The sequence below is a fragment of the Lynx rufus genome, unplaced genomic scaffold (assembly GCF_022079265.1).
Source record: "Lynx rufus isolate CCGP_SWC_20201006 ecotype Redwood Valley unplaced genomic scaffold, mLynRuf1.p SCAF_9, whole genome shotgun sequence".
NCBI classification, from domain to species: Eukaryota; Metazoa; Chordata; class Mammalia; order Carnivora; family Felidae; genus Lynx; species Lynx rufus.
Window position 1 is genome coordinate 57,876,289 of NW_025814897.1, and position 22,976 is coordinate 57,899,264.

The window sequence follows — 22,976 nt, forward strand, 5'->3', positions numbered from 1 at the left end:
TGGTTTCAGGAATGGTTAATATGAGTGGCTTTTTGGTCATCTGGGAGAGATAGAAGGAGGAAGACAGATCTAAGTATCTAGAGCTCAGGAGATGATCTGGGTTGTGGACAAAATTCTGGTATTGGCTGATGTGAAGCCATGAGTGCCTGAACTCACGTGAACAGTGCACAAACTGTCCTGTTCTGGGCCAAAGCTGACCATGCAAATAACTGGAAGAATGGGACTGGAATGTGGGTCTCCCTGGCTGCAGTAGAGGCTGGCTCTGCCCATTCCACTGGGATTCTGGATGTGGGGAGGAGGCAGAGCATATGATGCTGATGGGCTTCAGGAAAGGGGTTTCTAGAGCCCTATGGTGACTAAATCCAACAAACTGTCCCCTGCCCCCAGATCAACAGAAATAAGGACAACCCCATGGAGAAAGACAAGATCAATAAACATTGGGAGATATTTATTTTCTTTAAACAAGGTCATAAATAACAAAGAAACAAAGTAGGTCCCAGACTCTGGACCGTGCAGCAGGACAGGGATAGGAAGTTGTTGGGTGGAAAGGTGGAGGGGATTACGCATCACCTAAGACAGTCACAGAAAAGATGGGCTGCAGGAGACTGCCCCTTCCTGCCCTTGGAAATGGCGTGCCTGGGCAGTAGGGGGAGGCCGCAGTGCTGTGATGAGGCAGCCGGAAGAGCGCAAAGATTGAGGATGCTGGGCTGTACTGTTTCTATGAAGAGTGACATGGAAACCACAAATGGTGAAGATAAGCTGTGGGTCTAGAAGAGGCAAGCGGGCACTCTGCACACCTCCAGGGACCAATTATGAAAATGGTTAAATTTGATTCTTAAAAACAACTCCACAGGCTTTGGCCTATGGCTTTGTGCATGGGCTGTATTTAACCTGGGTTGTTCTGTGGCAGGTGAGGGCTCAAGAGGCCCCTGGAGCAGCCTGGCCTCAGCCCAGGGCAGGTGCCCAGACATGTGGGAGAGGGACAGTGGGCTCTCCCCAGATGGGAGGCCATGTGCTTGGACTGGCTGGACCTGATTTTCAGGCTGGTTTCTTGTGATGCTATCCAACACCCCTCCCCATTCCTAAGGATGGGATCCTGGCCTCTCTGGGTCTTCCAAGCCTGGAAGAGTAAGACTGGGATAAAAAGGTACCTGACTGGTATTTTATTTGAAAGGAAATATAAGGACCACCCTGTGCATGGTCCATCCCATGAGGTAGGGTAGGACCATACCAAGAACAATCTTAAGGAATGGAGGTCCCTGAGCCTGGGGAGACATTTGGACCCAGGTGCATTGCCTAATACCAGGAATAGGGGCCCAGGGTGGCAGTTCTGATGGAGGCTTCACCCTAGGCAAGGTAAGAAGAACAGGCAGGGGCTACCCCTGAACAGGGAAGGGGTGGGAGCTGGGGAGCCTTGGACTAAGTTGGTCGAGGTTGGTCAAAGGCCCTGGAAAACAATGCTTTTGGCAGGAATACACAAAAGGGTTTGTACATCTGGGGATGCCCGTCTATAGGGAGCCGGTGTCACATGGTCGGGCGGGATGGTGAGGAGGAGACAGCGGCATCACAGTGGCCTCTGGTGCGATGTATTTACAACAGAGCTCAGTGTTGGGGGAGGGACGGATAGCAGGTTACTAACAGCCAGGAAACACACTGTGAAGAATGGAAAGAGAAGGAAAACAAATGTGACCATTACTAGTTTTCTCCTGCTCACACTGTCTCCTCCAGAAAGCCCAGGCCTTCATGATCACAAGGCCCCTGCAGATTGTCCGACCTCCCCACAGCCCCATCTAGGTCTAGACACAGGGTCTGTGAAGTGGTGATATGACCAAAGCTCCAAATGGTCCAGGGGCCCCAGACACTATTATTATCAAGAAAAACTAAGTCTTTACTTTTGATTCCTGGTATCCATCAATAGTTAGTTGCTTGAGGGGTGGTTTCGCATAAAGGAGTCACTTGTACCAGGCTCCTGTCATCATTTCCAATGCCGACCCTGCCCTGTGATCCTCACATCCCAGGCCCTGGCATTTAGAGTTTTCTAATGCAGAAGCAATTTCTTTTCTTCAACATTTCTTCTTCAAATTCCTAAAGGTAGGGAACCAGTTCCCCTGGACCCTCACCAAAATTAGGACTTTCCAACTGGCAGGTATGACTCATTGGGTTTGTGGGCTGAGAATCAGGGACATTCTGTAGCACAGATCAGGAGTTCCCTAAGGTGGGGGCCTAGTCTGTGTGGTTTGGTAATCATGCCTCTCTTACTCCTCCTCCTTGACAGAGTCTAACTATGTCTCCCTAATCAGATGAAGAGCTTCCTAGGGTGAGAGGCACCCTTTTCCCTTTAAACCAGTGGTTCTCAACTGTTAGTGATTTTGTCTTCCTTGAGACATTTGGTAAAACCTAAAGACATTTTTCCTTGCCATAACTTTGAGTGTGTATGTTGGAGTGCTACTGGCTTCTAGTGCGTTAGAAGCTAGGGATGCTGTCAAACATCCTACAATGCACAAGACAGGCCCCCAAATGTCAATAGTACTGAGGTTGAAAACCCAGCTCTGGATCTCTATACAGCTTCCATGGCCTGCCCAGCCTTCCTCAGCAGCAGGGCAGGAGATGGCACACAGAACTTACCTAAGAGCTTGGAAAAAGACGGATTCCCACCCCAGCCTCCTCAGACAAGGGGCACCTCAAGAAGTGGGGGGATTTCTTTAAGAAGTCAGGTGGAGTAGGGACTAGGCATAATTTAATCTCATCTCTGCAACAACCCACTGGACCAAAGCACACAGAAACAATCAACCATGGCTTAACAAAAACACACATACTTGGTTCCATGTTGAGGAGGAAGAAGAAAGGCATGGTGACCCAAACTGGGCAGGGGTAAGGTAGAGATATTTACAACATTACAAATATCTTTTTGCTGTGGTTGGCCAGCACTGCTGGGCTCTTTAAACCTGTGTTACTTCCTTACCACTGGAATCCACCGATGGGCTCTGCAAACCTGTGCCGGATCAGGAAAGTGGCAACAGCTTCAGCTACCTGGAAAAGGGAGAGATATTCCAGGCTATGTGACATTAACAGTGGGGATCACCTCTGGAGGTCCTGTATGCTTTTTTGGGAAGGTTAGGCTCTATAGTGGACTTATGGGACCTGCTGGATTTGAAATCTAAAGGATCTGAGTCCTGGCAGGGCCAGGGAGACTCTTCCCCACCGTCCTTGCCAGGGATAGCTCCAGAGAAGTCAAGGGGAATGATGTGAAGGCTTATTTATCCCTGAGAATTACAAAGCATCTTATTCCCATAGGAGGAGTACATATTAACTACTAACTACTAACTATAGTTTAGGAGGCTGTTTCTACCCCAATTTTCCCTTTTTACACCTGGCTTTTGGGAAAAAGAGAGAAGCAGAGCTCAAGATCTTAACCAGAGTGACCTGGGATGAAACGGCAAGGTGTCAGTGGCTCCTCAGCACATACACAGAAAGCTAAGACCATAAGCAGCTGCTAGGGAGAGGTTTGGGGAGATGGTGCAAGTTGTATCTGCATAGGCCCCACAAAAGCTGCTGAGGGCAACACAGGCTAACTCAAGGGTTTGTACTATTTTCTGTGAGAGCCAAGGTTACTCTCACAGCTGTCCTTCAACAGTCACAGAGCATCAGACTCACCTTGTCGGGGGCATCCTCATGGACTGCGTGGCCACACTGGGGTAGGACCTGCATCTGGAACTTTCCTGGAGAGGAAACAAATCCAGGTGATCTCAGGGACTAAAATGATCCCTTCCTGGGGTGCCTGGGTGGCTCAGTCAGTTAAGCATCTGACTCTTGGTTTTGGCTCAGGTCATGATCTCACAGTTCATGAGTATGAGCCCACATCAGGCTTTGCACTGACAGTGTGAAGCCTGCTTGGGATTCTCTCTTTCCCTCTTCCTCTCTCCCCTCCCACACTTTGTTTTTCAAAAAAACAAAAAAACAACAACAAAAAAAAACCATAAATAAAATGGCCCTTTCCTTACCAGCTCTGCAGTCTCACAGGCTACACTAGGAGTTCAGAACCTCCCTAACTACTACCCTCCCCAACAGTCTAGACCCAATCACCAAGGCTTGAGGAGAATGTAACCTTAGGCAAATGATTTTCCCTTCATTTTTTCCTTTGGCATGCATTTACTTTGGGCCAGACACACAGGAAGAAACAGTTCCTGTTTTCAGGGGATTTATAGTCTTGTAAGGGAACACAAAAAACAAAATTTTAATGTAGCATGTGGTTCCTATGATAAAAGAGTACACGGAACTGGAAAAACATAGGAAAGGAGGCTTCACAATCAAATAAGGATATAGGAAGGCTTCCCACACAGAGCAGGGCGGGGGGGGGGGGGGGGGGGGAGAAGCCTATACAAAGGAAAGGAGGATGAAATGGCATTTGCTCCTGGAAATAAAAAGGTTGACATGGAGCTCATGAGAGTTAACAATGAGGCTGGAGAGGAGAGCAAGGACCATACCATTAAAGGTTTTGTAAGCTATGTTAAGGATTTTGAAATTTATTATAACAAGAGTAAGTTTCCATTTGAGTGCTTAACTATATGCCAGACTATACTAACCACTTTCTCACACTTGTAGAACATCGTAAGCTCACCATTAATGTGATAGCTATTAAGAGTGAACCAAGATAACTGATAAAGCAAGATCCCAAAGCAGACCAAAGGATATGGGACCTAAGTAGACAGAACAGACTCTCAGAGCCTAAGTGGCTCTATTACAAAATAAGGCAATATGCTCTGAAGTCCTCTGGTCATCACATTCTAGGATTCTTACTCCAATTACACAGTGCTTTAAAATTTTTTCAAAATACTCTTCTATCCATTTTTTTAGTTGATTCTCAATCTACCCTATAAAACTGAACAGGACAAACACTGAAATTCTTTTCTGAGATAATGAAACTAATACCATGGTTAGTCATTTGTCCAAGTCTGCTTATTTAATCAATAGAGGAACTAAGACCATTCCATTCAGTAAGGCCCAACTTATGCCCATCCTCTTGCTGTAGTCTGCCCCTGGGTGCTCCAGCCTAGTTCAGCCTAATCTCCTCCCTCTTGTATCTCCTAAGGTACTACTACTAACACATATGGATCCAAACAGAGCAGCTTGTGCCCCTCTTGTTTTGTAAGCTTATATTTTATATGCCACTGGTGGCTTGCCTTCCCAAGAGTATTCCATTTCTGTAAAACAGAGCCTAATATCATTACTTGCTCTATTATTCCTAATAGAGCCCAACACAGGGCAAGACACTGAGTTAGTGTTTAGTAAGTCTTAATGAGTAACTGAGCGAATGACCTGATAACACAACTCCAATCACCCTGGGCTTGATGTCTAGGATGCATTTTTTTTGTTCCTACATACTAACAACATTGTACCTGGTAAATAAAATAACGATCATGGGTAATCCTCACAATTATTCTATGAAGTGGGCATATTTCCAAACGCTTCCCTCTAATTTTACAGATGAAGAACCTTATGTTTAGACAGCATAAAGTATTTACCCAAGTAGTATCATGAATGAATGCTAGGTTTCTAGGAATCTATAACTAACTTAGCAGGTTTAAACACAATGCTGGGAAGGCTGTGGTTTGGATCTATGCCAACTTGGCCATTTCTCTTTGTTTTATGGGATGTCCCTCACTTCAGCCATTTACTTTCTATACTCAAGGGATGCTTTGAAAGAGAAAGTAGTCTTGGCATAATCCTTACTTACTGGGGAAATAGCAGGAAATCATGAGTACTTCCTGAATATAATGAAGCCATCATTTGTCAGACTTACTTCACACACATTTTCTCAGTTAAATACCAAATAAATGTATTAAGATATAGCATTATTTCCATTTTACAGATGAAGAAACTTGGGATTAAAGAAGTTAGCAATTCATTCAACCACAACACTAGTAACAGTGACTCACCACCCAGGACTGTCTGATTTCAAGGCTGGTGATCAATAATGGTTTCTTTCAAATGCTATTCAGTCCAGATCAACTGCTTTCAGATAGTCTCAGGGGCCATATCTGATTCTTGTCTGTCTAGCATTACGCATAGGTCTTAGATAGAAAGACTGCTTAGGAAAGATTTGCTTGAATTGAATTGAAGGAAAGATGTCTAAGCTCAAAATTACCAACATCAGTGCCATAAAACTCACACAGTCCCAGACCATGGTCTTGCTCCAGGCTTTAGGCTACTTCAGGTAGAGGAAGGGTAGGGGAGAAGTGCCTGGGTCCAGGATGTAATAATCATTCAGGAGCCTTTGAACAACTATTGTGAGGGAATACAGTCCCTTTTACTGTGGAGAGCTTGAGGACAGCTAAAAGAACAATTTGAGCCCATGAACATCCAAGTAGAGATGTCCAACAGGTTTGATATATGGGCCAGGTCTACAGCTCAGGAGAGAGGTATGAGTTGGATGTTTAGCTTTGGGAGTTATCAGGGTATAAACAGAAGCCATGAGATTGCCCAGAGAGAGTAAGCAGAAAAAAAAGAAGGTCAAGAACAGAATCTGGTTAAGACTGAAAATTTGGCCTTAGAGTTAGCACCTCTTCTTCCCATACCTGAAAAGATGTCAATGCCTATTGACTTCACCTTTACCAAACTTTTCATCTATACTAAAGCAAGAGCCTCCACTTCCATCTGGCCAACACACCTGGACCTGAACACAATATGTCACTTTTCTACTCATTATACCTCATGATCCCTGTGAAGCTGCCATCAACTTTCTCATTTTATAGACTGAGAAATTTTATACTCGTTTTATAGGGTGGTAAAATGAGTAGGAAAGAAGCAGTACTCAAAGTCAGTTCTCCCAACCTCAGAGTCTGCTTTTACCACCTCACCAGGCTATCTTCTAAACACAGTTTACATCTTTATGCATTCTATTATCCTGGATCTTTTCCTTTCCTATGAATTCCAACAATGATAAAAATACTGATCAGTAGGGGAGCCTGGGTGGCTCAGTCAGTTAAGCCTCTGACTTTGGCTCAGGTCATGATCTTGTGGTTCACAAGTTTGAGCCCTGAGTCGGGGTCTGTGCTGACAGCTCAGAGCCTGGAGCCTTCAGATTCCTTGTCTCCCTCTTTCTCTGCCTGTTCCCTGCTCACGCTCTGTTTCTATCAAAAATAAATTAAAACATTAAAAAAATTTTTTTTAATTTTTAAAAAAAATTTTAAATTTAAAAAAATTTTTTAAAATTAAAAAAAATACTGATAAGTATTCAGAATATCTCCTTTCACAATATTATATATTTATAGGGTACTTTATGGTTTACATTGCTCTCTGCAAAGACACATTCTCATTTTAATCCTTACAACTCTGAGATGTAAATGGTAATTAAGTCCCATTTTTAGATGGCAAAAAAAAAAAAAAAATGAAGCTCAGAAAAGGGAAATATTTGCCTATAATCAAATAGTGGGTCAGGAATGGATGTTGATGTCAAGTTTCAGGTAACTCAAAGCTCATTAATTTCCACATGACTATGTCCCTTTCTCTGCCCTTAGAGAAAGACCTGGAGACAAAATTTCTTGATGACTTACCTTGCATTTGGCCAATAGTCAGATCCTTATCCAATCTATCAACACCTAGAACAAAATAGGAGAATCCGGAAGTAGCTTACTAGAAAAGGCTGTGCGAAACAGGTTTTGCTATTCAAGTAGGAAAAACTGCCACAAACTTGTAAACATGATGACATTATCAACTCGTGTTAATGCCAATCCCAACTCCTTGAGGGTATAGGCTCACCACATGAAGCTTTCCAGAATGAGGTTCCCTTGCAATCTTTTTGCTCATTTAAACTGGTTTCTGAAAACAGGGTTTTACTTTAAAAATTTTCATTATACTCAGAATATCTTTATACCACTCTAGAAGGCCTTGGGCTTAACCAGGGATTGAAGGCAAGCCAGAATTAAGCTATCCCAGATGAATGCTTATGCTTAGTTAGGTTTAGGGATTTGGTATGGAGAGGAGAAAAGCACAAATGAGTGAGGATGGGACTTTACTTTGGAAGTCACTACCCACTTGATGAGTAGTTTTAACAAGGACATATTCAGATGATGATATACCTACGCTGCTATGGACTGAACTGTGTCCTCCTCCCCCCAATTCATACGTTGCAGCCCTAATCAACAATGTGACCGCATTTAGAGATATGGAAATAATTAGGGTCAAAATGAAGAAGTAATTAAGGTTAAATGGGGTCATTTGGGTAGGACCTTCATATGACAGGATTAATATCCTTTTAAGAATAAACACCAGGGAGCTTACTCTCACTCTCTTCTGCCATATAAGGACATAGTGAGAAAGCAGTTGTCTGCAAGCCAGTAAGAAAGCTCCCACCAGAACTTGACTGTGCTGGTACCCTGATCTCAGACTTCTTCCAGAACTGTGAGAAAATAAATTCACTGTTTAAGCACCCAATCTATAATATTTTGTTATGGCAGCCTGAGCTAATACATACACATACACACTTACCAGCCAAGAGCAGCAATTTAGGAATAGGACAACTAAGAAAGAGATTGGATAAGCCTCGGAACCAGCCATCCCAGTATTTTTCTGTTTTCGCCAGTTCAATTCTCCAAGTGTACGGATGGTCTTTCTTGGTCTGGAGGAATAAGAGCAAGTTCTGAGTCTCTGAGGGCAACCCCTGGAGGAACAGGATAATAACTAGGTCCCTGGGAAAAGGAAAGGGAAGGAAACTAGCACTTATTAAGGGCCTACTATGTCCCAGACATTTTCACATACACTTAATCAATTATAACAGTCTTGTGATATAGGTTATTGTTGTAATTCCCATGTTTAAATAACTAGAAGTTTACTTTTTACTTCTATTAATTTCAGTGAACTTAGGAAACTTTCTTAAAGTCACAAAGCTAGTAAATGGTAGAGCCAAGACTGAGCTTCTCTTATATCCATTTGGCGAAAAGAACATATCCATCAAAAGAATAATTACATGGGAATGCAAGCTGGTCAGACACTCTGAAAAACAGTATGGAGGTTCCTCAAAAAACTAAAAATAGAACTATCCTACGACCCAGCAATTGTACTACTAGGTATTTATCCACGGGATACAGGTGTGCTGTTTCAAAGGGACACATGCATCCCCATGTTTATAGCAGCACTATCAACAATAGACAAAGTATGGAAAGAGCCCAAATGTCCATCGATGGATGAATGGATAAAGAAGACATGGTATATATATACAATGGAGTATCACTCGGCAATCAAAAAGAATGAAATCCTGCCACTTGCAACTACGTGGATAGAACTGAAGGGTGTTATGCTAAGTGATATTAGTCAGAGAAAGACACAAATCATATGACTTCACTCATATGAAGACTTTAAGAGACAAAAGAGATGAACATAAGGGAAGGGAAACAAAAATAATATAAAAACAGGGAGGGGGACAAAACAGAAGAGACTCCTAAATATGGAGAACAAACTGAGGGTTGCTGGAGGGGTTGTGGGAGGGGGGATGGGCTAAATGGGTAAGGGGCATTAAGGAATCTACTCCTGAAATCATTGTTTCACTATATGCTAATTTGGATGTAAATTTTAAAAAATAAAAAATAAAATTAAAAACATTTAAAAAAAGGATAATTGCAAAAAGCACAGTGCAGTATGAAAAAAATGCTGATGATATACTATTAAGAGAAAGAAGCAGAGTATAACATGTCATCTAAGTGAGCATTACTACTGGAAAAATGTGGTACATAGAGAGAAGGAACTGGAAGGAAAAAGGGAAAATACGTTGATTTGTTAGAACATTTTTTCTTATATTTTGATTAATAATAATGATATAATGTCCCTGCCATAGTTATCTGAAAAAGGAAACCTGACACAAATATTACAAAATATATCTGTTAATATAGGGGAAGGGAAGGAAAAATAAGATAAATACAGAGAGGGAGACTCTTAAATCCAGAGAACAAACTGACGATTGCTGGAAAGGAGGTGGGTGGGGAGATGGGTTAAATGGGTGATGCGCATTAAGGAGGGAACTTTTCAAGATGAGCAATGGGTGTCATAGGTAAGAGATGAATCACTGGGTTCTACTCCTAAAGCCAAGACTACACTGTATGTTAACTAGAATTTAAAAAAATCTATATCTATATCTATATCTATATCTATATCTATATCTATATCTATATCTATATCTTAAATCCTGATATATAGTAGACAGGCACAAAGTATGCACTCATCAAATACAAGCTGAACAAATAAATGATGCTCTATACTTTTCTGGATCACTGAAAATTTGACATATTATAATTGAAATAAACAATTGGGATACCACAGCAACCACAATATGAAAACCTAGAAGTGAACATGAGACAGCAACATACTGTGTTAGAGATCATTAGATGATTAAGATGTCCATACCACCCAAAACGATCTGCAGATTCAAAACAATCCCTATCAAAATCCCAATGACATTTTTACAAAAATAGAAAAATTCATCAAAAATTCATATGGAATCTCAAGGGACCCCAAATAGCCAAAACAATTTTGAAAAAGAACAAAATTGGAAGACTCATGCTCTCTAATTTCAAAACATATTGCAAAGCTACAGTAATCCAAATCTCATGGTATTGGTCTAAAGACAAAGAGACCAATGGAATACACTAGACAGCCCAGAAATAAACTCTCACATATATGGCTAAATGATCTTTAAAAAGGGTCCAAGATGATTCAATGGAGAAAGGATAGTTTTTTCAAGTGGTGTTGGGAAAACTGAATATCCACATGCAAAATAATGAAGTTGGATAATACACAAATTTAACTTAAATGGATAAAGACCTAAATGTAAGACCTCAAACCATAAAACTTCTAGAAGAAAACATAGAGGAAAGCTTCATGTAGTTTTTCATGACATTGAATTTGACAATGATTTCTTGGTTATAACACAAAAATCAGAGGCAACAAAAGCAAAATTAGATAAATGGACTACATTAAACTAAAAAAAACTTCGGCACATCAAAGAACACAATCAACAGAGTGAAAAGGTACAGAATGGGAGAAAATATTTACAAATCATATGTCTGATAAGGGGTTAATATTCAGAATATATAAGGAACTCCTACAACTCAATAGCAAAAAAAAAAAAAAAATCAAACAAACTGAATAAAAAAATGAGCCAAGGACATGAACAGACATTTCTCCAAAGAAGATATACAAATGGCTAATAAGTACACAAAAAGATACTTAACATCACTAATCATCAGGGGAATGCAAATCAAAGCCACAATAACATATCACTTTGCACCTATTAGGATGGCTATTATCAAAAAAGACCAAATAACCAGTGTTGGCAAAGATATGGAGAAACTGGAACACCTGGGGCACGGTTGGTGGGATTACACAATGGTACAACCACTATGAAGACAGCATGGAAGTTACTCAAAAATTAAAAATAAAACTACCATATTATCCAGCAATCTCACTTCTGGGTATATATCCAGAAGAAGTGAAAGCGGGGTCTTGAAGAGATATTTGCAGACCCATGTTCATAGCAACATTACTCACAACAGTCAAGAGGTGTAAACACTCCAAATGTTTATTGATGGATGAATGGATAAACAAAATGTACTATATACATATTATTTAGCTTAAAGAAGGAGATTTTGTCACATGCTACAACACAGAGGAAACGTGAAGACGTTTTGTTAACTAAAGCCAGTTACAAAAAGACAAATACTGATTCTACTTCTATGAGGTATCTAAAGTAGTGGAATTCATACAAACAGAAAGTAAAATGGTAGGTATGGGGGAAAAGGGAAATTGTTTAATGAGTATAGAGTTTCAGATATGCAAGATGAAAAAGTTCTGGAGATCTGTTTCACAACAGTGTGAACACTACCGAATTATACACTTAAAAATGATTGAGGTGGTGGGGCGCCTGGGTGGCTCAGTCAGTTGAGCATCCATCTCTTGATTTTGGCTCAGGTCATGATCCCAGAGTAGTGGGATCGAGCCCTGCATTAGGCTCTGTGCTGAGCATGGAGCCTGCTTAGGATTCATACTCTCTGTCTGTCTCTCCTGCCCTTCTCCCCTCTTGCGCACTAAAAAAAAAAAAAAAAAAAAAAAAAAGATTAAAGTGGTAAATTTTATGTTATGTATTTTTTAAACCAAAATATAAAAAAGGAAAGAAAAAGATCATGGGGTGGGTAGTCAGGAAACTTGGGTCTTCCAGTTCTCACTAAAGTGCTGCATGGGCAACACTTCCCATTTATGAGCCATTTCTAATAGATTTCCACAGTCAGAGACAGCAAGACCCTCTTCAATGCACAATGTACTTCATGTGCAAATGACAAATTTAAGGTAAGGGAACTTCCAAAGATAATAATACTATAAAAAGAAATTTTAAAAAAGGAGTTCATCTCAAGTCCTAAAAATGTAAAAATAAAAAATCTGGATAGAATTAAGAGTTGCTCCTTTATTTAGGCTTATGATAATAAATCTTTTCTCTGGAGAGGTGGATCATAAAGTTAGTTTAGTTTGATGCCTTCCTCTGACAAATGGTAATAAAACAGATTGATGTAAGAAACCAAATAGATGAACACGGGGGGGGGGGGGGGGAAGAGAGGCAAACCAGAAAACAGACTCTTAACTACCAAGAACAAACTGAGGGTTGCTGGAGGGGAGGGCAGAGGGATGGGTTAAATGCATGATAGATATGAAGGAAGGCACTTGGGATGAGCATGGGATGTTATATTATATGTAAGTGATGAATCACTAAATTCTACACCTGAAACTAATATTACACTGTATGTTAACTACTGGAATTTAAGTAAAAACTTGAAAGAAGAAAAAAAAGAAAAAAAAAGAAAAAAAAAAACAAATCGATGTAATGAGATCTAATTGTTGGATAGGAGAAGCAGAAAGCTGGCTACCAATTTTCCTGGTATGTTCACCTGGGCAGGATGCGATTCTCCACACAAGGGCATCAACCACAGGCTTTGCATTATTTTTCAACACCTCACTTGGAAAGAACTTAAGAAGATAGGCTTTGGGTCAGTCAGACCTGACTTAATGCAAATCCCAGCTCCACCATCAACTAATTCATGGTGGGTCCCTTGGGAAAGTTACCTAACTTCTCCAAGCCTGTTTTCTTAGTTATTAAGTGGGCAACACAAAATCTCAAAGGATTGTTGTAAAGATGAACTAAAAATACTCATGTATGTAAAACAAGAGGAACATGGTCTGGCATACAACAAGTAATTAAAACACCAAAATCTTAAGAATATGGGATTTCAATAATCTTGAAAAAGAAGAACAAAGTTGGAAGACTTATACTTCCCGATTTCAAAACTTACTACGAAGCTACAATAATGAAGACTGTGCACTTGCTTATAAGGATAGACATATATATATATAATGGAACAGAAATGAGAGTCCAGAGACAAAGCCTGGCATTTATGGTCATTTGATTTCCAACAAGGGATGCAAGACAAGTAAATGGGAAAGAGAGGTCTTACCAACAAACGATACCGAGACAGCTGGACATCCACATGCAAAAGAATGAAGTTGCACCCCCAACATCATACTATACACAAAAATTAACTCAAAATGGATCATAGACCTAAATATAAGTGCTAAAACTAGAAAACTCTTAGAAGAAAACATACACATAAACCTTTGTGACCCTGGGCTAGGCAAAACCTTCTTAGATATGGTGCAAGAAAATAGTAACTAGATAAAATAAATTTCTTCAAAATCAAACTTATGTACTTCCAAGAACATCATCAAGAACATGAAAAGACAATCTGTGTAACAGGACAAAATATCTGCAAATCAGGGACTTGTATCTAGAATATATAAAGAACTCCTACTATTCAATAATAAAAAGATAAAATACCCTACTGAAAAAATGGGCAAAGGATCTGATTATACATTCCTCCAGAGAGAAAATGGATAGTAAGCCCATGAAAAGATGTTCAACATCAATAGTCATCAGGAAAATGTAAATCAAAACCACAAGAAGATACCACTTCATACCCATTAGGATGGCTATAATCAAAAAGAGAGACAATATTACAAGTGCTGACAAGGATGTAGAAAACTCATACACTAGTGGTGGCAATATAAAGTGCTGCAGGCATTTTGGAAGATAGTCTGGCTACTCCTCAAATGATTAAACACAAAGTTAGCATCCAGCAATTTCACTTGTAGGTGCATACCCGAGAAAAATAAAAACCTATGTCCACACCAAAACTTGTACACCATTGTTCATACCAGCATTATTCATAACAGACAAAAAAGTGAAAACGATCCAAATGTCCATCAACTGATGAATGGATAAAAACTGTGGTCTATCCATACAAAGTGGTATTATTCAGCTATAAACAGGAATGAAGTTCTAATATATGCTACAACATGGATAAACCTTGAAAACATTATGCTAAGGTAAAATAAGCCAGTCACAAAAGAGTATATATTATTGATTCCATTTATATTAAATGTCCAGATTAGGCAAATCTAAAGAGACACAAAGTAGATTAGTGGATGCCTACGGCTGGGAAGGTTGAGGAGAAATGGGAAGCAACTGCGAACAGGTATGACATTTCTTTTACAAGTGATGAAAAATGTTCTAAAATTAGATTGGGATGGTTGCACAATTCTGAGACTCTACTAAAAACCACTGAATTGTATACTTTGGGTGAGTTACCTCTCAATAAAACAATTAAAAAAAAGAGAGATTTACACGTAAAGGAATACCACCTGAATAACTGAAGTTTATTGCTTTAAGGACCAAAAATTAAAGTTTCCCTTTTCTTTTCCGTATTTTAATCATTTTGTATTAGACATCACCCTCCACCACCAATGTATACCTTGTATTCTTTCACACACCAAAATGGATGCAATAGAACTCTTATGTATGTCTCAGGATCATTTCAAACACCACTTTTTTTTTTTTTTTTCAACGTTTATTTATTTTTGGGACAGAGAGAGACAGAGCATGAACGGGGGAGGGGCAGAGAGAGAGGGAGACACAGAATCGGAAACAGGCTCCAGGCTCTGAGCCATCAGCCCAGAGCCCGACGCGGGGCTCGAACTCACGGACCGCGAGATCGTGACCTGGCTGAAGCCGGACGCTTAACCGACTGCGCCACCCAGGCGCCCCTCAAACACCACTTTTTATATTATGTTGTAACATAGATGCTCCTAAGAGGGGCTCTAAATGGCCCCTGGCTACCATACTTTAGAAGTTGTGACTGTTGCCAACTAATCTTTGACAAAGCAGGAAAGAATATCCAATGGAAAAAAGACAGTCTCTTTAACAAATGGTGTTGGGAGAGCTGGACAGCAACATGCAGAAGAATGAAACTAGACCACTTTCTTACACCATTCACAAAAATAAACTCAAAATGGATAAAGGACCTGAATGTGAGACAGGAAACCATCAAAACCGTAGAGGAGAAAGCAGGAAAAAACCTCTCTGACCTCAGCCACAGCAATTTCTTACTTGACACATCCCCAAAGGCAAGGGAATTAAAAGCAAAAATAAACTACTGGGACCTCATGAAGATAAAAAGCTTCTTCGGCACTGCAAAGGAAACAATCAACAAAACTAAAAGGCAACCAACAGAATGGGAAAAGTTATTTGCAAATGACATATCGGATAAAAGGCTAGTATCCAAAACCTATAAAGAACTCACCAAACTCCACACCTGAAAAACAAATAACCCAGTGAAGAAATGGGCAGAAAACATGAATAGACACTTCTCTAAAGAAGACATCCAGATGGCCAACAGGCACATGAAAAGATGCTCAACGTCACTCCTCATCAGGGAAATACAAATCAAAACCACACTGAGATATCACCTCACACCAGTCAGAGTGGCCAAAATGAACAAATGAGGAGACTACAGATGCTGGCGAGGATGTGGAGAAACAGGAACCCTCTTGCACTGTTGCTGGGAATGCAAACTGGTGCAGCCGCTCTGGAAAACAGTGTGGAGGTTCCTCAAAAAATTAAAAATAGATCTACCCTATGGCCCAGCAATAGCACTGCTAGGAATTTACCCAAGGGATACAGGAGTGCTGATGCATAGGGGCACACGTACCCCAATGTTTATAGCAGCACTTTCAACAATAGCCAAATTATGGAAAGAGCCTAAATGTCCATCAACTGATGAATGGATAAAGAAATTGTGGTTTATATACACAATGGAATACTACGTAATGATAAAGAATGAAATATGGCCTTTTGTAGCAACGTGGATGGAACTGGAGAGTGTTATGCTAAGTGAAATAAGTCATACAGAGAAAGACAGACATCATATGTTTTCACTCCTATGTGGATCCTGAGAAACTTAACAGAAGACCATGGGGGAGGGGAAGGAAAAAAAAAAAAAGGTTAGAGAGGGTGGGAGGCAAACCATAAGAGACTCTTAAAAACTGAGAACTGGGGCGCCTGGGTGGCGCAGTTGGTTAAGCGTCCGACTTCAGCCAGGTCACGATCTCGCGGTCCGTGAGTTCGAGCCCCGCGTCAGGCTCTGGGCTGATGGCTCAGAGCCTGGAGCCTGTTTCCGATTCTGCGACTCCCTCTCTCTCTGCCCCTCCCCCGTCCATGCTCTGTTTCTCTCTGTCCCAAAAATAAATAAACGTTGAAAAAAAAAAAATTAAAAAAAAACAAAACTGAGAACAAACTGAGGGTCGATGGGGTGTGGGAGGGAGGGGAGGGTGGGTGATGAGCATTGAGGAGGGCACCTGTTGGGATGAGCACTGGGTGCTGTATGGAAACCAATTTGACAATAAACTTCATATTAAAAAAAAAAAGTTGTGACGGTTTCTGTTGTAGTCAGTAAGTTTAATTTGCATTATTAACATTTTCTCCATCATTTTATTTTATTTTTCTTTACTGAGATATAATTGACATATAACATTGTGTAGGTTTAAGGTGTACAATGTGTTGATCTGATACATTTATATATTGCTATACTGTAACACCACAGTGACAGCTAACAGCTCTATCATGTCACATTATCATTTCTTTTTTGTGCTGGGAACAATTAAGACCTAGTCTCTTAGCAAGTTATAATAAATAGTATTGTTGCCTATAATTATTATGCTGTGCATTAGATCTCCAGGATCTATAGATCTACTAGTTGCAATAAGCAGTTTCTGTTGTTTGGGGTTTGTGTCCTTCCTCAAGTGTAGATTGTTTTAGCTATACTTCTTATTGCCTCATGTGTCTCAGTCTGCCCTCCTAATAAAAATGCTGGAGTTTATTAAACTGCATATAACTGGGCTTATAAAAAACTGCAAAGAAAAAATGAGCTGGAGTTAAAAATCAGAGGATCTGGATGTGTTTTAGTGCTAACATTTATATGTGACTGTAGGCAAGTATCTGTACCTGACTTATAAAAAACAGTGATAATATCTATAATGCAGAGCTAAAACGAGAACTCGGGACGATAAATGTGATGCACTTAGTATAGCTTGCAGCACATAAAAGACAAAAAGTAATTGGCAGTTTGTATCAGAGTCTCAAATCTACTAAATATTACTTGATTACCTTGGGCAAGTCTCTTCATCTCTGAGTCTCAGTTTCTTTTTGTTTTTTTTAATTTTTTTTTTTTAACGTTTATTTATTTTTGAGACAGAGAGAGACAGAGCATGAACGGGGGAGGGTCAGAGAGAGGGAGACACAGAATCTGAAACAGGCTCCAGGCTCTGAGCTGTCAGCACAGATCCCGACGCGGGGCTCGAACTCACGGACCGCGAGATCATGACCTGAGCTGAAGTCGGCCGCTTAACCGACTGAGCCACCCAGGCGCCCCTCTGAGTCTCAGTTTCTAACTGTTAACATGGGAGAAAAGAGCTCCCCTCACCTCACACAGTGTAGGGAAGGCAAATTAGTCATGCATTATTTATGTTTTTGTAAACTCCAAAGAGGTACAACAAATTATTTATTGATCTTAAGGATGACAGAAAGAACCTCATTAAATTAAAAATACTGTTTGATGAACATACAGTTGATGCTTGAACAATATAGGTTTGGACTGTGCAGGTCCACTTATACGCAGATTTTTTTCACTGAAAACAGTACAGTACTGTAAATGTAATTTTTCTTCTTCATGATTTTCTTAATAACATTTTCTTTTGTCTAGCTTACTTTATTGTAAGAATACAGTATTTGATACATATAAATATACAAATTATGTACTAATTAACTGTTTATATTATTGGTAAGGCTTCTGGTTAATAGTAGGTTATTGGTAATTAAGTTTTTGGGTAGTTAGTAGTTATACTTGGATTTGACAGTGTGGGGGTCAGTGTCCCTAACTCCCATGTTGTTCAAGGGTCAATGTACTCTCCTCCTTGCTAACAGTAGCATCTCCAAATGTAAAGGAATATGTGGTGTATACCAATTCCATTATTTGCCATTAGTAAAATGTTTATAATCCATCCCAGAAAGTCTGCTGCTCATGCTCACCAACCATTTCCAAGAAAAAAAAGTACTCTTTCCCACTATTATCCTCAAATCAAGTGCTCAACAAGTACTCACAGGACATTTGCTATGCACACAACTCCAAGCTAAATAATAAGGAAATTCGTATAGAACATCAGATCCTGTGCTTAAAATACACAGGTTATTTTTGTTGGGAGACAAATTCTCGTGAAATTAGAGGACATTGATTACGTATTCTAGAGATGACTACAAGAGACCATAGTATCTCTGAATGTGGTTTATGAAAAACAATTCTATAACTCAGCCATGACTTCAAAAAAGAGTGCTAAGTTATGTCATACAGACTCTCAGTGCTATACTGGAGAGGGACTGATATAAAATGAGGTCAGAAAACATCCCTTAAGAGATATACCTTGAAAGATAAGTAAGATCTAATGGGCTTAGCATAGACTAGTAGGAAATGAGATAAACCTCAGGAACAGAAGTAATGAGGTAAGAAAGAGCCTGATGAGAAAGCAAGCTGTTTGAGGGGAGGATATATACTGTGAAGTTTTATGTTCCAATTTGTCAGAGCTATCAATGGTGCCTTATATCCTATAGTTAACCTAAATATCTAGAACATCTTCGCCCCCTAAAATATCCAATGGCAAAAAAAGGACACGTCACCTCCCCTTCCCTACCCCCACACACTCTGAACCATTCCATACTCCATCCTTCCAAGAATGCCGGCTTTCACTCACCTCCATGTCATCCTCCTTTTTCCTCTTGTTTACTGACTCACTTCCTTCTTCGTCTTCTTCTTCTTCCTCTATGATTCCTTCCACTATAGATTTTGAGCCTTCTGGACTTGTAATTCCTTCACACCTAGGTTTTTTTTTTTTTAGAAAGTGTTATCATATATCTCTCTATTATATACAAATTATCTCAGAGATACTGATACTTATGGTCTTTTACAATCAAATGTCAGTTAAAATTGACCATGCTTCTGGGAGAAGGAGGATGTGAAACATGTGCATTTTAAAATGTATAGAAGTAGGCCAGGGCTATGGAAGGTCATGGCCAATGTAGGACTATACTCTGAGGGCTGGTTTCCAGTTCTTGCACCAATACTGACCCACAGAAGGGAGTAACCATTCCTTGAGTCATGGTGGCAACAGTTTTACTGGTATTATCTTATATAATTCTCATAACAATCCTATGAGGTAGCCCTGAAAAGTTAAAAAAAAAAAAAAATTGTCCAAGATCACCTGGCTCATTAGTACATGAGGCTGGGAGGCAAATCCAGACCCAATTAACATGACAGCATGGTACTTTTCTACTGTACCCTGTTTATAATAGAACAAGTCTCAAACAGAATGGTAAAAGGCCCCCACTTTTAATTGGCTAATAGAAACTGGCAATTACAATAACCATGGGCAGCTGAACCTTGGAGATTAGAACATATGATCCAACCAATTACTGTTGTTTTTCCTCTAAAAAACAATGTCTGTTATATAATTAGGTAGAAAAATTATTATTATATGACCAGATGGTACCATAATTCCTTTTAGAAAGAACTTGTTGGAAAAAGTACACTGACAATATTAAAGGTAAAAATCCCAAGAGCCTAGGTAGCAGCTAGTGCTAAGGTCTGTTCTGCATGATAAAGAAGAATCTGTTATTTTGTACTTGATAAGGGAGAGTGAAGGGAGAAGAGAAGAGACAATGAGATAAAAAGAGGTGGATAAACTGAAGGGCCACTGAAACTTCAGTGGTGGATTCTTAACAGTTATCACTTGTCCTTCCCTGTCTCCTCTACCAATCTCAGTAAAGTGTATGTTCATAAAATATTTTGTCAAGTGGGGGGGTTTTCTATGGGACTTGAGGTGTCAAATTTCACATCTAGGGTCAAAGTAGTATAACAAAGAAACAATATGTACTTTACATTTCCAAGCTATGGATTAGGAGGTTCAAGGGAATTTCACATAGATCAAGAAGGGCAGGAAGGTTCCATCTGATATCTATGTGACAATTAAAACATACACTATATACACAAGTTTACATATTAAGAGAAAACACTTAAATTTACATATTAAGTAAAATTTTACAATCACTGAACTACCTGAACACAAGCCATATAACTTCCTCATGAAATGCTTCATCACTACTTAAACAAGTCAGATCTTAAAATATTTAGGCATTAAAAAGTGGGCAGTCTCACAGCTTATTTGAATACTGCATGTGTCTGTCAGATATTACTACTCAAATTGCATTTTTAGGCATAAAATCCATAATATAGGGCTTGAAGTCAAATACACAGGAGACTGAATTTGAGCTGTTATTCACTAGCTGTGTGATCCGGGGAAAACTACTTTATCTTTCTGAACTTCTATTTTCTCATCTATAAAACAATACTTATCTTAAAGAGGTACTATAAAGACTAAATGAGGTAGTGCAAATGAGTTACTGAATCCACATAATGGTCATCAATGGTTACCAACACTCAAAAAAAGGAGATAACCAGACATTACATGCTTCCTATTGGCAGTATGTATTCTCACAAACAAAAAGCCAAAATAACAATAAATAAAGCTGAACCTAACCAAATCTCTGGATCTAACTAACAATTTACAAACAATACAGGGCACAAAAAAAAAACCAAAAAACAAAAAACACAAACAAACAAACAACAAACCCAAAAACCAAAAACTTGGGGTGCCTGGGTGGCTCAATTGGTTAAACATCTGACTCTGGGGTCTGACTCTTAATTTGATTTCGGCTCAGAACATGATCTCATGGTTTTTGAGACCCTCATAGGGCTCTGTGCTGACAGTGTGGGCCTGCTTGGGATTCTGTCTCTCTCTCTCTGCCCTTCCCCCACTTGCTCGCTATCTCTCTTGAAATAAAAAAATAATAAAAATTAAAAAAATAATAATACAGGGAAGAGAGAACATATTAAATTACACCTTCAGGAATCAATCAGCAAATCCAGATTGTGGAAAATTCTACAGGGCAAACAACCAGGTTTCTTCAACAAATAAATCTCAAGGAAAAAAAATGAGACAAAAGTGGAAACTAAATTAAAAGATACTTAAGAGATATAGTCAATTGATATATATCACTTTATTGTAATTCTGACTTGAACTGTAAGAAAATTATTTGTGAGACAATCAGAAACATGAATACTGAATAGACATTTGATGATATTAAGGAACTATTTATTTTTTTAGGTGTGATAATGGTACTGTGATTGTGTTTAAAGTGTCCTTACCATTGGAATATATTTCAAAAAATGTTGTGCTTAGGGTAAATAAACAGGGGCACAGATGAAAAAAGACTGGCCATGAGTAACTGTTGAAAATAGGCATTATGTACATTGGGGTTCATTGTATTATTCTACTTTTATATATTTGAAAATTTGCATAAGGTCTTAAAAATGAGAAGGTGTATATAAAATACCTTGTACCCAGCAAATAGCAGGCATTCAATAATACCATTATCATTTTCATCAACTCCTGTGCTCCCTGTTGTTCCCTTGGGCAACATTTTCTCAATTCATCTAAAGTTAATTTTCTGACTACATAGCAATACCCAGGACTCATGTAACCCTATCCAAGAAGATCAACTGGGCTAAATATTCTTAGCTTAGCCTTAGAATCTGGCTTTCACTCAGGTTATGCTAAAGCTTTTATACTGTAATTTCCTCACAATCAGGTTTGGCTAAGAAGGAGATTATTACCAGAATAAAATGATCACTTCTAGCACTAGAATGGACACTTAATTTTTAATATCCATTCTCTGGGATTTTTCACCTTTTAACACCCAGAGTTACAATAATATGGTAGTCCTGTATTATATAGGCTTTGGGATTTCTTCAAAAAAAAAAAAAAAAAAGTAAAGAAAGAAAAGCTATGCCGCTAGCCCAGCTGAGCTCATTTGTCAAAATTATCTAAAATAATAAAGGCATTCAGGATGGTAGGACAGGTATATAACAAAAAGCAATCTGTAATTCTCTCACCATGTTTCAGTCTCTAAAGAGCCCAATAGGGAAAAAATAAGACCTACTGTTTGACTTGGCCAACCATGGAGACACGGGCCGATTCCAAATTTCGAATCTGACCACTCTTCACACTAGAAAAGTGAGAAGGGAAAGAGGTTATTCAGCAACCATTTTATCACGTCACTAGGGTCAAACGAATAATTCTGCAGATTCTGTGGAACCTACTACAAAGTTGTGTTTGCCAATATAGCTTACTATGGAGATAACCACTACTTCCTACCTGGTTATTATGGCTATAAGCCAAGTAGTAAAAATTAGGTTAAAGACATTCAAGTCATTTCAGTTCTGCAAATATTTACCAGGAGGATACTATGTGCCAGGCCTATGTTCAAGAAGCAGGGGGGAGAAAGAAACACAGATAGTTTCAGTATAACAAAGGCAAGGTTCAACGGAATCACTTGATTCTGAATGAAGACATTAAAGAAAGCTCCCCAAAATGTCCTGCCTAAACTGAGGAGAAAAGAAGTTCAGTGGAAGATAAAAGAGGATGGTCTCGCGCTCTCTCTC

At 39.3% G+C, this 22,976-nt stretch overlaps 1 protein-coding gene across 3 annotated transcripts in view; it reads right to left on the reverse strand.

The window, feature by feature from the left end:
- Window positions 1–431: 431 nt before the first annotated feature.
- PPME1 (protein phosphatase methylesterase 1) overlaps window positions 432–22,976 on the reverse strand; it is an 88,952-nt gene continuing 66,407 nt past the window's right edge. For all 3 annotated transcript variants that reach the window (XM_047070585.1, XM_047070586.1, XM_047070587.1), the window contains 7 exons: window positions 22,475–22,540; window positions 19,171–19,294; window positions 8,488–8,617; window positions 7,554–7,598; window positions 3,655–3,719; window positions 2,963–3,030; window positions 432–1,653 (listed from right to left, as the gene is read on the reverse strand). In XM_047070585.1, coding sequence (XP_046926541.1) covers window positions 1,635–1,653; window positions 2,963–3,030; window positions 3,655–3,719; window positions 7,554–7,598; window positions 8,488–8,617; window positions 19,171–19,294; window positions 22,475–22,540 — 517 coding nt within the window. In that variant the 3' untranslated portion in view covers window positions 432–1,634. The remainder of the gene's footprint in view (window positions 1,654–2,962; window positions 3,031–3,654; window positions 3,720–7,553; window positions 7,599–8,487; window positions 8,618–19,170; window positions 19,295–22,474; window positions 22,541–22,976) is intronic.